At 35.6% G+C, this 16,248-nt stretch overlaps 1 protein-coding gene and 1 pseudogene across 1 annotated transcript; both read right to left on the bottom strand.

The window, feature by feature from the left end:
• Positions 1 to 35: 35 nt before the first annotated feature.
• Positions 36 to 16,248, bottom strand: part of LOC109049360 — a 63,179-nt pseudogene continuing 46,966 nt past the window's right edge.
• LOC109049039 (nucleolar protein 58-like) lies at positions 7,479 to 14,124 on the bottom strand. The gene is made up of 3 exons (XM_019066701.2): positions 13,342 to 14,124; positions 9,750 to 10,817; positions 7,479 to 9,369 (listed from the first exon to the last, which is right to left on the bottom strand). The coding sequence occupies exons 1-3, from the start codon at positions 13,448 to 13,450 to the stop codon at positions 9,224 to 9,226; spliced, it is 1,323 nt and encodes a 440-aa protein (XP_018922246.2). The 5' UTR covers positions 13,451 to 14,124; the 3' UTR covers positions 7,479 to 9,223.

The raw sequence follows: 16,248 nt of genomic DNA, 5'->3' as shown, positions 1-16,248 counted from the left end.
GGACAGAGTCTAAAGAAAGACAATTCACTCATGTCTCTTTGTGCTTTCTGATTGTCAGGTTTTATTCATGTATAATATTTATTCATAGTAATTTATTTACCCTTGCTCATCATGAATGTAAAGCATTTGTAAATGTGAAATACATCAAAAAGCCCATGAGCTGCTAAAGATTTTGGCATTTCTCTGAGACACGCAAGGAAAATAAAATAAATTATTTGAAAAATAATCTGATTGCATGATATACAATGTGCTGACTTTCATTATGTATTTTTAATTGTTAATCTGAATGGCCATTCTATTTGTGCTGATTTAATTAACAATGCATTTTTTTTTCTGTGCTTCACAATTATTTATTTATTTGGGGTTCGTGGGACCTTGTGCTTTATGAACTTATATCACTGGTATCATCACTAAAGTGTGTTAATGAGCAGTCCTTAACAGGCATATCTGCACTGATGAATACATGCCAGTAACAAGATGATGTGCGGGTTACATTGAGCTAAAGCTGTGCATGTCATAAACCGTTTATGCTTTATTTAAATGTAATGATACGGATGGAGAAATATTCCAGATATATTAGAGATGCACTCTGCTGTATCATCAAATAGTTTTACCATGGTGTGAATGCCATATGCACTGCAATAAAGGCTGCAATGTCTTTACAATGGTAACATTTACTCAACAAAAATAACCATTTCTACAAAAAATATTGAAATAATCATAATATACAATACTTCATATTTCCTTTCAGATCGACAGATATATGTATATTTGTTCAGTGTGACAATTAAAACCTCTTTCTACATTCCATAAACGTAATTTTAAACACAAGCTAGAGACGTTCATTCTTCATACTAGCGGGACGGCAATTAAACATCTTTTCCATTGGTTTCATCTACTTGTTACAACCTCAATGGCAATAAAATGCAAGAAAAATGCAGCAATGAAAGGAAATGTAAAAACAGGTCTTCAAGAGAAGAATAACTTGGCATAAGTAGGCTTCCGTGATATCGACCGTTTGTTGTTTGTTAAAACAAGCTGACTAAATGCAGTGCTTGTACGTCAGTGAGCGTCAAAACTACAGAGAAAGTAGAAATGCAAAGGAAATGAAACCGCATCTATATATTTCTCCACTTTCTTTAGAGTTTTGTGTAGAGTGAGTTGAAACTGAACTTAAGTTCTTTTTATTCTGTTTTTGGTATAAAGTTCAGGCGATCAGTGATGCTAGTAGACAAGCAATAAACTGCTCGTCTCATGAAGGCGTTTTGATCTCGGCGGAGCCACCGTCATTTCCAAAAAAAGATTTCAGCACTGTGAGGCTGGGCCCGTATGGGTTCAGGCCACTCACTCTCCGTTCGCAGGGATCAATCCTTTGGCCTGCATGGACTAGAATCAATATCAAGACTAAGATGGGTTTCTAGGCTGGCTTTAAGCAGGCTGTTGGCTAGAAGGCAGAGCAGCAGCGTCAGTGTGCTGAGGTAGCAGGCCGATGCGCCATCGCACCCTTTCTCACCCTGGCAGCGTGGCTGCTCACACAAAACACCCCTAAAGCTTGGTGGACACATGCACTTCTGGTTCTGGATACAGGAGCCACCGTTCTGACACAGGAGGAGCTCGTCGTCGCACACGTTTGCTAGGAGTAAAAGAAGGACAGAGAGGAGATTCTCATTAAGAATGATACATAACTAATCTTACATGTCTCTAAACATAAAGATAGATCATGATTTAAGGGATTGTTCTATTGTCTTAAAGTTAAAATGTAGCTGTACATCCAAACACGTAAAAGCACTGTTCGTCTTCGGAACGTATGCTGCACATGCTCTTCTCTATAATCCGCGCCACAAGGATGCGCTGTTTCTACATGTATTTAGCTTTGATTTGAAAGAAAACAGCACATCCTTGTGGCGCGGATGGCACAGATGAACATACGCAGCATACGGTGATATGGAGAGACACAGAGGAGACTGTTGACAAAGGAATTGTTGAATAAAGTCATTATTTTTGTTTTCTTTGCTTACAAAAAGTGTTCCCATCGCTTCATATAACCCAGATTGCACGTCTGATGGTAGATGGAGTATTCTGACAATGACTTTCATACCTTTTATGGGCTTTGACACTCTTATTTACTTGGCAGTCTATGGGACAGTCACAGGCCTCCCGGTTTTCATCCAAAATATCTTAAATTGTGTTTCGAAGACGAACGGAGCTTTTACGGGTTTGGAACGACATGGGGGTAAGTGATTAATGACAAAATTTTCGTTTTGGGGTGGAGTATCCCTTTAACTGGAAGGGATTCATTTTCAGTGACTACGTGGCCAAAGGTTCTTTGTTTGTGTGTGTGTGTACTTGTGGGCCAGAAAACTAGTGTATCTACGCTACCTTTCAAATGTTAGAGTAAAATTTAAAAAAAAAATTTTTTTGAAATAGTCTTAAGCTCAACAAGCATTTATTTGGTGAAAAAACAGTGAATAAAATAAAAGTAAATCAAAATTATTAAAATCAATGTTGAAAACAGTTCCACTGCTCATTTTTTGTTGAAACCATGATACATTTCTTTTTCATGATTCTTTGATGTATAGAAAGCTCAAAAGAACAGCATTTATTTAAAATTTAATTTTTTTTTAGCAATATCAAAGACATTTACATCAATTTAACGCGTCCTTGATGAATAAAAGTATTAATTTATTTTACAAAAATCATAATAACAGAAAATCATATATCAGAAAATAATAGATAGTAATAAGTTTAAAATGGCACCATCAAATATTTAATAATAATGTTTATTATTAGAAATGAATGAATGAAACTACACCTCACAGAAAGCTGAATTGGAATTTACCAGTTAAAACTTATGTTTATGCGATGCCTGCATGAAAACCAGGTCTAAATACAGGAGAGATGATAAGGATGGTAGGGATCTGTGAATGATCATAATTTGTGTCAAATCTTGGGCATTTCCTGATCCTGCAATAAAGATAGAAATCTACAGATCTCCACCAGTCTTTTGGAGACTGGGTGTTTCAACCCCATGTACACATAATTTTCTGATCATTTTGTATAAAGCCTTAATCGAGAAGAACTGGGAGAAGAACTGGGAGCAGTCACTTGTATATTTGTAAACAGTAATTTCATAGGTAGTGGTGGGTTGTGATAAGCAAATGTAGGTTTTGGGTTGTTTTCTAGTCTTTTGCTGACAGTGTTTCATTGTACAGCCAATTCTTTGCCAGGTTTGAACCAGCAACCACATTTTCCTACGTCACTGCTTTAGCCACTATCACCCCACCCACAGGTATCTACTGTATAATGCACAACTGCTGCGACCAGCAGGCTGTTGTTGGTAGTACAACAGCAAAGACCTCTGAGTAACAATGTTGATCATATGTTTGTGAACATAGTGAAATGATACCCATATGTTGTTTGTTCGCAACATTTTATTTGTTTTTCGAGTGGTATCATCCATCACAGAATGACTAAGCCGGTGTTTAATGCTTTTGTGAAGAAAGTGTGACTTACGCACGCAGCCTTGCTTCCAGGTATATCCAGGCAGGCAGTCCTCACACTTCTGGCCCGCGGTGCCCTCTCTACACTGGCAGAAGCCTGTGTCATTGCACCGGGCGTGTAAAGAGCCCAGCTGATTACAGTTACACTCTGTGTATAGAAAATTGTAGACCAATTGTAGATGATTTTTGCTGAAACCTTGAAAAGGAAGGCTATGTTCTCTTTCTTTTGTGATAGATTTCATTGAACTATGAAAACACTGTAAGTTTCAGAACTATAAACTCAAAAATAGCTTGTTTCATGCTTGCCAACATTACTGCTTTGCATATTCTTCAGAAGGATAGTTAGACCATTTTTTTAACTATGTTCCTGATTGGGCAGTAAAACCGTATTGGATTCGACAGGAAACCTGCAGCTCTTTAAAAAAAAAAGTTCAACCAAAAAATAAAAAATTTCATCTTGCCCTCAGGCCATCCAAGTTGTAGATGAGTTTTTCTTCATGTGAACAGATTTGGAGACATTCAGCATTACATCACTTGCTCACCGATGGTCCATCAGTACAAAAATCCACCCCTGTTGTCCTCCCACATCAACGTCCTCCAACACATTTCTTTAGAACTGCTCTGGACTGTTTTCACTTGTAAACTATGGTTGATCTGCACATATTTCTCTCCTGATCCAGACAAGATGATTTTTTTTCTCTGGAGAAAGCAATAATATTGATAGAGGGCTTGTATTTTAGCCGGAAGCAACCTTTCAAAGTTAAAAATGTCTTGATGAATAGTGGACTGGAGTCATGTAAATTACTTGTGGATTATTGTGATGTTTTTATCAGCTGTTTGGACTCTTATTCTGACGGCACTCATTCACTGCAGAGGATCTATTGGTAAGCAAGTGATATAATGCTACATTTCTCCAAATTTGTTCCAATGAAGAAACAAACTCATCTACATCAAGGATGGCCTGAGGGTTAGTAATTTTTTTTTTGTTGCAAATTATGCAAAACTATTACTTTAAGTAAAAGTGCACAACACCGCCACACATACAAAGAGTGTTTACATAAAAGTCTTAAAGTCATAGCAGCAAAAATGACCTGTATAAGTCAGAGGGTCACAAAAATATGTGCTAAATGGTCATAAATGACTAACATTATTAGTGGACCTGCAGGAAAATTAATGTTTAATATAAAATAATATTTAAAAATGATGTACAGTGTTTCAAAAGTAACAGCATTTTGCTTAAAGGAAATATAGCATAGCCTGAAAGCAATACATGGCATATATTCACATGTGTTTGCAGGAAAAATTCACTTCTATGTTTGCAAGTTGTCAGTTTTATGTGATCAGTGGTTGTTCATCAGTCAGGTTTTACTCTATGCACTCACAAGGGTAGAACTTTTTTTTCATCTGGGCAGGTGTCAGTCATAGCGCAGTGATTTATGTGTGTGCATTTTTCCAGTAGAGGTCACTGTATCATTACCAAAGTGTTGTGACAGAGCAGCTCTTGGAGTAGTTTTCATCAAAAAAAAAAAAAAAAAAATTAACTAAATAAATAAATAAATAAATACATTTAAAAAAAACTCTTTGGATTTCTGCTAGAATTCTTCGTGACAACTAATTTATAAAGTCAACATGAAATCAAAATTCATTCTATTTACTTTTTTAATACACATTACTTGTCTTATAGTGAATGATTCATTTTATTCCAAAGAAAATTTTTTGTCTTATCATAATGTCCAAACCCCTGTGAATGAGACATGTATTGTCATCAAAAACCTCTCTCTTCAGTTTTACCATGTACTGTCCACTTTCATTCAAAAATTCAATTTAAACAAAAAAAAATTCAAACAATTCCTCACAGATAAAATCCAATCCCATCCTACTGCACATTGTTTTTTTGTTTTCTTGTTAAATATCCAATATTACTTTGTAGTATTACATTACAGAAGTAAAATGGGTTGCATTAGGCATTTCATGTTGACTTTAAGATCATGCACAAAAGAATACAAAATTGCTCGTTTTCAAATCACATTTCCTTAACACTACTCTCATATAGCATAATTATACAGATATTGATAAAGCTTTAAGCTGGACAGTTGAAAATGCAAGTTGTTTAGTTTCCTAGATCTTAAGTAAAATGAAGACTAGAGTCAGGGAGAAGATTTCTTGCGATTCTATAGTACAGGCTGTAAGATGAATGATGCATGATATTAGTATATTTAAATCCATACTTTTGTTGGACTTCAGTTGGTCAGAAATTGTCACATGTATGGCAAGGTGGTGGCAGACCAAATGTTGGACCGTATGCACATGAGGAAAGATTTCTCGACCTTTCCAGTTTCATACGTATCATTTGGCCAGAAAGGACAATTTCTGTGCAGCATGGTGTGTGTGCGTCAGGAGAACAGTGAAACGGGTTGGCGTGGAGTGATATCTGACTGACCTATGCAAACATTTTCATCATCCAGCTCGGCAGACATTCCGGAAGTATCCGAGGCGGCAGTGCTGACAGTTCTGCCCTCTAGTGTTGTGTTTGCAGCTCACACAAGTCACAATGTTGATGAAATCAATGTAACTGCAGCGATTTGAGTGACCGTTGCACGCAGTCTGAGGGAGAAAGAGTAGATGGGTGTTAGTCTTTGGATCAGGGAACTAGGGAGAGGAAAGGGAAAAGACACAGGAAACTCATGGATGAGAGGACATGGGCATGACATGTAGATGCTAAGAAGACTATAAACTAGGCTAAGACTATTTAGCCAGCTGGAAAGGCTGGCAGGTATTTAACACTACCTAAAAAAATTAATGTGAATTAGATTACAGACCATATTAGCTAGTTGTTTTCCAGTCCAGCCTTACTGACAAATCCTACCTTAACAACAGTTGGTCTCCACTATGTCATCAGATTATTAAAAGCTTTTATCTAATGTAAGTTTATGGAGAATTTCTGGGATCATTTTTAAAAGCTATTTTACAGATGCAGAATTTTACAGAAGTACAGGCTGTCACCTTCATTCCCAAATAAACATGATGCATGATGCAGTTGCTTGAAAGTAAATGAATGTTATGTAATTGATGGTTATGTAAATGTCGACAGTTTTATAGTATATTGTACAAACTCTAGAAACACCAGTGTTATCACTATCAAAAAAGGCTCTTTCCTTTATTTATTTTATTTTTGACTGTAACACACATTTGCCTCTATTTTGACTGATACTCTTTGCAGTTTTTCATTATGTTACTGTATCGTTTAACAACTTCTTGGGAAACAAAAATGTTTTGCAGTTTCATGATTCAGTCCAGCCCACATAGGAATAATAGCCAATCATTTTTACCACTTCATGAGCACTTTTTAATGAAAATGACACTGCTCATGGAAATCTCCAGTTCATTCCTATGGGATGTACTGTAAAGCTTGTCTGAGTCAGCAACAGTAAACCACCAAGGCTTAGTGAAGGGTCAGCTGTGGATCACTGTAGCCTAGATTGCTTTCCTTATTGTCTCTTATTTTTCATTTATGCACTATTTGCTGTAAAACTATAATTATTTGGGTTACAAATTATTTTACATCATGTGTACATACAGTGTACTTACTGTACGGTTGTATGATGTACCAACATGGGTTAAGTAAAGTGAAAGTGACGTGACATTCAGCCAAGTATGGTGACCCATACTCAGAATTCGTGCTCTGCATTTAACCCATCCGAAGTGCACACACACAGAGCAGTGAATGGTTAAATACAATGAAACACACACCCAGAGCAGTGGGCAGCCATTTTTTATGCTGCGGCGCCCGGGGAGCAGTTAAGGGTTCGATGCCTTGCTCAAGGGCACCTAAGTCATAGTATTGAAGGTGGAGAGAGAACTGTACATGCACTCCCCCCACCCACAATTCCTTCAGGCCACAGAATAGAAACCACATTTTTTTTGTTTCTACATGTGTCCCTGCAGCACAAAAGCAGTAATTCCCCTAATCAGCAGCAGGCTCGCGGTCCGCGGCGCACGCGTCCCGTCGGTTATTATTTATAATAATAAGTGCATAATAAGTACACGTGGAACAGGGCTGTAAAATAAAGTGTTGACATTATTTGTTTATTCTAAATTTTATTTGAATTAATTTATAATTATTTCAAAGTTTAAGACCGAACACATATGTTAACCAAGTAATAATAGTTATTCTCTGGGGCTATTACCTATAGTTTAATTAGTTTAACTTTTGTTCCCCATTACAATTATACATTGTTTTATTTATGCAGTGAACAAATATTATATTATACCACAGAATGTTTTATCTGTAGAAAGAGTTTTGCTGACAAAGTATTCTTATTTGGCCTGCACACACCAATTTGGCTTGTAAGTAAGGCTGAATATTCAACATATGAACTTAATTTTTTTCTCAGAAGATTACATTTTAAAGATTTTTGGGATGCTTTTACATAACAGTATTTTAGACATCTCCAAACAGACTGACTAAACAGTAGAGAGTCATTAGTATGAGTGAACAAATCCACCTGTAGGCCTTAATTAACATAGTTTAAAACTGATAATGAGCTGCTGTTTAAAGTTGTGTTTGAGAAGCTGATATTTTCGATTCTTTGCTGTTTGGACACTTGGGGCTTTGAATAATTGATATGATGTTTTAAAGATGCTGGCGACGTGGGGTCCAGCTGTGTCACAGTCGGCTAAGCAGTGGGATGGAGGGTAAGAGCAGCTAATTAAATATATATGCTCAATTACTCCCCAGATTGGTGAAGGGATGGAGCGATGTTTCACAAACGATCTTGCATCTTCAGCAGACAGCTGTCTAACACTCGATGAGTGAAAATGCAAAGTAGCTAGTTTCTAGAAGAGGACGCTTTTGATTATACAGCCTGGGGGAGTTCTTTCTGTTTTCTAGCAAACACAATACATCACGAGCGGCTTACCTTATGAGACAAAGCAAAAAAACAAAACATGTGAGCACAAAGAAAAGAGAGAGACAAGAAAGGCGACATGGAAGAGAGGAAATGAATAACATTTAGGAAGCAATTTTTCCACAGTTTCCATATTAATGTCTGTCCATATTCAGAAAAACAGAAATCAAAACTGAATTCTCCTTTGATAAGCATTGCCTACAGGAGCACTAATTCATATAAATACATCATTCACATAAAATGTCATTGAAACCCGGAAAATCCCACCTTTTTGCTATCTTGATTTAAAGCATCGCCTTACCTTGAAATCTGATGTACGCAATTCTTGACAACTGTGTTTTTGGCCCCCCAGGGATCAAAATCCTCAACAACCAGAATAAAAGCAACGTTATTATCTTTGTTGGCTAACACGACTGTTCTATTGGGACAAATCACTCAACAATGTGGAAAAATTCACTGTAAGGGCTGGAAATGTGAAACTAGATACACTGGAATGATGCTACTGTTATTTAGGAAAATTGATACTGTGAACAAAACAACCTAAAACTAGAGGAAACTACAGTAGGGTTTAGAGTTTCTTTCTTGTGGATCTAATGGCAGCTAAACCAATCAATACACTACAAGCTGTAAATGTTCTTCACTAACAGATACTCCATCTCATCCAAAGCAGCATTACTGGAAAATACAATGCAGTCAAGCAGAAATGCATTTTCAGACCGCAGTCATTTAAAAAGTTAACATTGTGTGAGATGAGTCCAGTATCTGTTTGTGTCATTTCTATAGTGTACAGTAGCTACGCACGGTACACACACTCAACTACAAATGCTGTATACCTTTTTTCTCATAGTCTTTCTTTTCATAATCTTTTTCTTTCTTTTTTTCCTTCTCTTTCTTTTCCTCTTTGGCTTCCCTGCTCTCTCCGGTTTTCCCAGCCTCATTATTCTTCTTAATGTCACCAGATACTGTTTACACCAGAGAGAACATGAGTGTTCGAAGAAGAACACGTCACATCGCTTTATTTTCCAGTTCATTTTATTCATTGTTCAGATGTGATACATGATTTGTTTTATGCTGACATAGTGGTTGAATATTTAATACAGGTTTGGAACGACATAAGCATGAGTAAATGATGACAGAATTTTCAGGTACTATTCCTTTAAGAGAGGCAGGCCTCTGTCTTACTGTTCTGAAGGCAATTTGGGTTGGGTGACACAAACGTAAACAGATTATACCTCCAGAATTAACTTCTGAAGCTCCTTTAAAAGTGTATCATTGTGTAATTTGCACTTTAGCAAGGATTATACTTGTCAGAAAATTCAAATGTTAGATTTGCTGTGGATACCTGGGGCTTCTGCATTTTTATCTTTCTTCTCCAGGTTTGTTGCTGTTTTTTCCTTCTTGGACGCAGCTTGAGGAACTTCAATGTTTTCTCCTACTTCAGATTGAGGTTTACTGTCAGAAGCATCTTTATCTTTCTTCTCCAAGTTTGTTGCTGTTTTTTCCTCCTTGGACTCAGCTAAAGGAACTTCACTGTTTTCTCCTACTTCAGATGGAGGTTTACTGTCAGGAGAATCTTTATCATTCTTCTCCAGATTGGTTGCTGCTTTTTCTTCCTCGGTCTCAACAAGAGGAACTTCACTCTTCTCTACTACTTCGAATGGAGGTTTACTGTCAGTCTCAGCATTAGGTTGAGGAGCAACATCAATGACTGTTTCTTCACCTGCTATGACAATTTGAGCACCATCACCTGGACCTTCTGGAGCTGGTTTGATTTCATCAGATACATTGGTTGCTTGTGCATCACCTGGACCTTCAGGTGCCACAGCAGTAGTCGCAGGAGGATCCGAGTCTGAGGTTGCTGGTGCAATGGAAGCAATCTCTGGAGAAACTGTAACTTTTGCTGGAGTATCTGTTACAGCTGCGATGGCATCAGTTGCAGGTGCTTCATCATCAGATGCAGGAGTTAGAGGAACATCAGATGCTGGGAAAATCAAATCGATGTCTGGAGGGAGTGCATTAACTGTTTTAATCGCAGCATCAGTTGTGGACACAACTGTGCTTGTAACTATGGTTACCGCAGTATTTGCTGTAACCATTGCACCCGCTTCCACTGGAGATCTATCAGAAACCAGTGAAACTGCATCAACAGCAATAGAGGTTGGCAGTTCAATTGTGCTAGCTGATGCTGAAGATGTTGTTTCAGAAGTTGCCATGGTTGCAAAAGCTGTTGTTGCCATGGTTGCAGAAGATATTGCTTGGGTGTCCATATTAAGTGTTGTTGCAGTGCCATCAGAGAATGAGGCAAATGAATCAGTAACCTCAGGAAGAACAGAGAGTGGATTGCTTGTAACAAAGCCAGTTGTTGCTGTCATGGTGGTCGCATCGGGTATCACATCTGTTGCTGCGGAAACTGTAATTGTGTACAGAGCACAAAGAGTCAGATATCTAAACCGTTCTGTCAAAAGCAGTATAGATGCCTACGGATACCATTGGTGCCCTTTGGGCTTACATACTGTACATAATGGATGTTATTGCAGCGATTCAACCTTTGGCCATTTCCAGTTCGGCAGAAACGGGATACACAAGATCTGATAGAATCACTTCCCCCGTTCATGCCCCCGTCCAACCCTTCAAGGACAGGACTCGTTGCGTTTTCCTGTTATGGTTTCATGTATCTATCTCTCTCTCCGTAAGTTCAATAAATTGTCCTCTTTTTGGTCTTCCTTACCATGACCTGGTCTCTTTTCTCTTATGAAATATTTAGCAGGTGTTCATTCAATAGCTATTCAAAAATAGATCTGAAAGAATTGAGCTCCAGCCTTCAGCCATGTGCTCTCGAAAGTGATTGTGTTTCACAATAATAAAGTATTTAATGATTTATCTCCTGAGGCCAGGCTTGCCATTTCCATAGCTATAGCTTCAGCACCATTAGGTTTGAAAAGCGAATGCTACACACACCTGGTGTGAGGCAGAAATGGTGGGATAGGTTAGGTGGTGGCGTTTTGATTTGATTAGGCAAACAAAGTGAAAAAAAACTTCTTCACAGTCGACAAAACTGAACACCTGATATCTAACATATCCGATTGGAAAATCAACCTGCTTTGTAAGAGAAACGCACTGCTTGTAAATGCAGTAAATGAGCATACTCACTGCAATAAATATATTAGTGATATCGAAATTTTCACAATTTTTTTTTTTAATTAAAAATATATTTTTATATTAAAAAGTAACTAAAAAAAAGAAATATGATGCTCATTGTTTGTTTATTATTATTTTATATTATATTATAGATCATTTGAGCTGTAAAGTTGTCTGAATCATCCTTTTTTAGTTACTGCAGTATTCTGGCTTTAAAAACTGTGTATTTTAATGTTGAGGAAATAAATGGAATGGAAAAAGCAAAAATTACTTTCATTAGTAATCAACATAATGCCACAGATGCTTAGCTTTTGTTGTATTCGTATTAAATCCTAAACATTTTTTAAGTCTGTAAAATCAGTTATTTTATTGTTATTATTTTTTTTTTTTACACTTGTAAGCCCATTTAAATTGGTAATGGGTTTTAAAGTATCAGTGCAGCATCATCATCAAAAGCGATACAAGTCTTCAATGCTTAATTCAAGAAGACATAGTTTAAGGAGCTGCCACATGGTATGTCACTTGGCACCCTGTCCTATATATATTGAGTGATTTAGCACAGCAGTGCTCATGTTTAAGCTCCAAAACATGCTATACCTCATATCAGAATATAGAGCACCGTTACGGCCATCATTCATGAGAGCAATTACAGTGGAATGTGATTCCCTGCATGCACTGCAATCCTCAAGGTCTCCTGTATGGTAAGGGAGAGCAAAGAAACTGGAGGAATTTACTAAGTAGTATAGTTCACTTGCTATTGGCCTTGTTTACTTGCCTATGATGAGTGTGTTGTTTTTGTACCTGATATTATTTATAGTAATATTTGTGCATAATTTTTACAGTGCCGTTTTTACAATGCTGCACTATTTTGCTGTTGCTTAGTGAATGATATACAAGTTTAGAGCATATCTGAAACTGTTTAGTGAATTTGATTTTAGATATTAGATTAGATTTTGACTCATATAGACCAGTTTTTATTAAGATTTTAATTACTTTTAGTAATTTCATTCTTCTTTTGTCTTAAATATATCTATAAAAATAAATTATTTCAGTTTTTATTATTTTACTTTAAGTGACCCTAAATGAGAATGAGAAATGTTGCCTTGGCAACTATATTTTATGGTTTTAGTTTGAGTTAACAATGATACTAGACTACTAAATGTGTTATAGACACCATATTTCAGTTGAGTATCTTAAAGTTGCTATATTACTAGCATTGTTGGGTCAAGAATTTAGAGAAATGCTCTCGTTTGGTCCTGTCTGAAATGCTTTGTCTAGAGAAGTTTTTTTTTTCTTTGTTTGTTTTACCAGGTACCATATTGTACTCATCCCATTAAATCCCTAGACTTGTAGCATAGTGTAGCATTATAAAATGAAGTCACATAAATTCAGATGTTCTAGGCTCTTCTGAAAGCTTGTAAAGATTCAAAGCACCTTCTAATAGAATAACTGTTATGTATGCATTCTCACAACCAGGAGGGCAAGAGAACAAAACTCAATGTATGACTTTAAACATGCTCCCTGTTGAATTTTTCACCTCTCAATTATTAACACAAGAAAGACCGAATAAGTGAGGAATGTCTAATCTAAATAGATGGACACATGCTTGCATATAGTACAGCTCATTTCAAGGTTGAAATGTCTTTGCGAACAGAGCTTTGATGGATTTGCTTTACTTAAATATCACAACTTTAATACCGGAAGACATTTAGAGAAAAAAGTTTGTTTGTATATTATTGTCTTGTGCAAACTTGTCACCAAATTGTGATTGTGTCATGTACAGGAAGTTCTCTTACCTGGCTGGTCAAGTGCTGTGGGTACGGCCGTGAGTGTTGGACTAGACGGAGATGGCATTGTAGTTAAAGACGAGGTGTCTGTCTGGCTCGAGATGGTAGCAGCTGGCATTGTGGGCAGAAAGCTTGTCACAAGTAGCACTTGGGACAGTAAAATTACAGCGATGAGCCGAGAGAGTAAGTAAAGATGGCCAGCTACCTCCTACTGTTAACACTTCTATTTTTAATTTTAGCTTTGGAAAACATACTTGTACTTATGCAAAAGAATACAAAGTTACAAGAGAGTACATCTAGCTACATGTGGTTGTATAAAATAGAAGTTTAATCACTTAGTAAAGAGCTGTTTTCTAGTTTTAATGTATTGCAATAAATTTCTGATGATAATGATTAGTGTTTTTAGATGCTATTACTGATTTTATTATCGTACATTATTACATGTTTTTCCATGACTAGTATAAATTCAACCACAAAGCTAAAATCGTGTACCACAGACAGTGGCACTATGGTCCATCTACTACTAAACGTAAATGAAAAGGAGCTTTAAAGTCAACATGAAATAAAAATCAGCCCTATTTATTTTCCCCGTACAAGATATTATGGCAATTCAAATGTTTGTCTGGTCCACTTTCACAATCCAATTAATTCCCGACCAAGTTTCATCCTACATTTTCATCCCACTAAATGTCCTGTTTGATTGCATCATATTATGAAAGTAAAATGCATTGTGAATAGCATTTCATGTTGACTTTCATGCAAAACAGGGAGCTAAAAGCATGTCCATTAAACAAGGTTTCATAAATCAAGTCTGTATCCACCAGCTAAACTGCTTTAAGATGCTAATGCAGTCTCTGCTTGTGTCACCTGGTGTATTGGTGAGTGATCCAGGGATCTCTGAGCTGCCTATAGGGTCAGGAGGAGAAGTCGATGTGTCAATGGAGGAGGCCGTGTCTAGTCAGCAGACAGAAGGATGAGCTCGCCAGTGCAGGGATCAAAGACCACGACAGTATCAGAGCCTAAATCAGCCTGATCTCAGCTATTCGCTGACCACAAATAAAGGGCACCGCTAAAGACACTTTGTGCAGCCCACAGCAATAAAGGGGACCAGCACTAAAGAAGCACTCAGATGAGCACGGTTTTGATGAGGTATGGATTTACACGTAACATCAGTCATAAAAAACATGTCCTTATACAGCAGACAATAACAATAATGTGGTATGTCCATCATTGTCAAGGTGATCTCATTTGTTTCATAGATTTTCATACGTACAGTTTACACATACAGTTTTATACACAAATTTATTGGTATATATAAATACTGGATATTAACCTCAGCATGCTCATTAGCACATTACCTTTGCCAATTTAAAAGCTATTCTTTAAAAACAATTTTATTATTAATTTAATATAAATTTTCATATTAATTTATTTAACACCTAAATCTCTTGTAGATGTGTATGTAGAGTATATGTAGTTTTACATATACTCTACATACATATATAGTTTTATATGTAGTAATATATTTTTATTATATATTTATAATATGTGTGTAAATATATATATATATATATATATATATATACATATATACATATATATATATATATATATATATATATATATGTACACATATTAGTGCTGTCAAATTAATCGCATCCAAAATAAAAGTTTTTGTTTACGTACTACATGTATGTGTACTGTGTATATTTATTATGTATATATAAATACACACACATACAGTAAATATTTTGAAAATATTTACATGTATATACATTTATATATTTATATTCTTATATTTTATATTATATATAAATATATTTAATATATAAACATAACATATTTTTCTTAAATGTATACATGCATGTGTTTGTAATTATATACACATAATAAATATACACAGTATACACGCATATATTATGTAAACAAAAACTTTTATTTTGGATGTGATTAATCGTGATTAATCATTTGACAGCACTAATATATATATATATATATATATATATATATATATATATATATATATATATATATATATATATATATTTAAAAAGTATAATATTTTTATATATAAAAACCTAAATAAAAAAGAAACACCCTCATACATACACATACATACAGTGTATATATACACACATACATGCATATATATATATATATATATATATATATATATATATATATATATATATATAAATATATATATATATATATATATATATATGTACTGTATATATGTACTGTATAGTATAGTGTGTGTGTGTTATGTATTTTATATTTACATAATTTATATTTTATGTATTCAGTTTTTATTTTAATATTGTTGTTTTATTACTGGCCATAAATAAAGGAGCATTAATATTAATTTATCTGCAGGTTTTTTTTTTTCTTGTTTTTTTTTTTTTTACATATCGAATGCACTGTGAGTATTCATAACATCTCTAAAGTTGTTTGTATATAAAATAACTTACATTTCAAATGTGAATATGACATTGTATGTCTATCTGGAAAGAAAATTTTACACACACTAAAATCAGACTTTAGGTTTGAATACTGAGATCATGTTGTCATGGTAGCATCCAAACACCACTGTTTTACCATAGTACTTTGGTTAAATGTGTGCACATACTAACTTGTGTATGAACTCATGTGTGCACAAACACAATGACCAAAAAAAACACCTACCCTACTTAATGTCAAATATGCTCCTCACTGCTGGAACAATGCTAATCATCTCTGTCTATGCCAAAATTCACAGTACTGTACATCAAATATGGAACGTGGCATTTGGCGTCTCATGCATGTTAGCTTGTTTGCTGTTGTCTGGCTGTCACAGTAGGAGCAAGTGTCTTCCCTTTGGAAGAGGAATGACCATGTCAGCTCACACTGTGTTGGTGCTGATGGGAGCTTTGGGAT

This window comes from Cyprinus carpio, chromosome A8 (genome assembly GCF_018340385.1).
Source record: "Cyprinus carpio isolate SPL01 chromosome A8, ASM1834038v1, whole genome shotgun sequence".
Classification (NCBI taxonomy): Eukaryota; Metazoa; Chordata; class Actinopteri; order Cypriniformes; family Cyprinidae; genus Cyprinus; species Cyprinus carpio.
This window is presented reverse-complemented; position numbering and strand designations above follow the sequence as displayed.

What these genes read in the sequence shown, in the direction of transcription:
- LOC109049039 (XM_019066701.2), bottom strand. Translation starts at nt 13,450, where the DNA reads ATGCCAGCTGCTACCATCTCGAGCCAGACAGACACCTCGTCTTTAACT. An exon ending in CACAGCACTTGACCAGCCAG is followed by an intron (nt 10,818 to 13,341) that starts GTAAGAGAACTT and finishes ACACAATTACAG; the next exon opens with TTTCCGCAGCAACAGATGTG. An exon ending in TAAAAATGCAGAAGCCCCAG is followed by an intron (nt 9,370 to 9,749) that starts GTATCCACAGCA and finishes TGGTGTAAACAG; the next exon opens with TATCTGGTGACATTAAGAAG.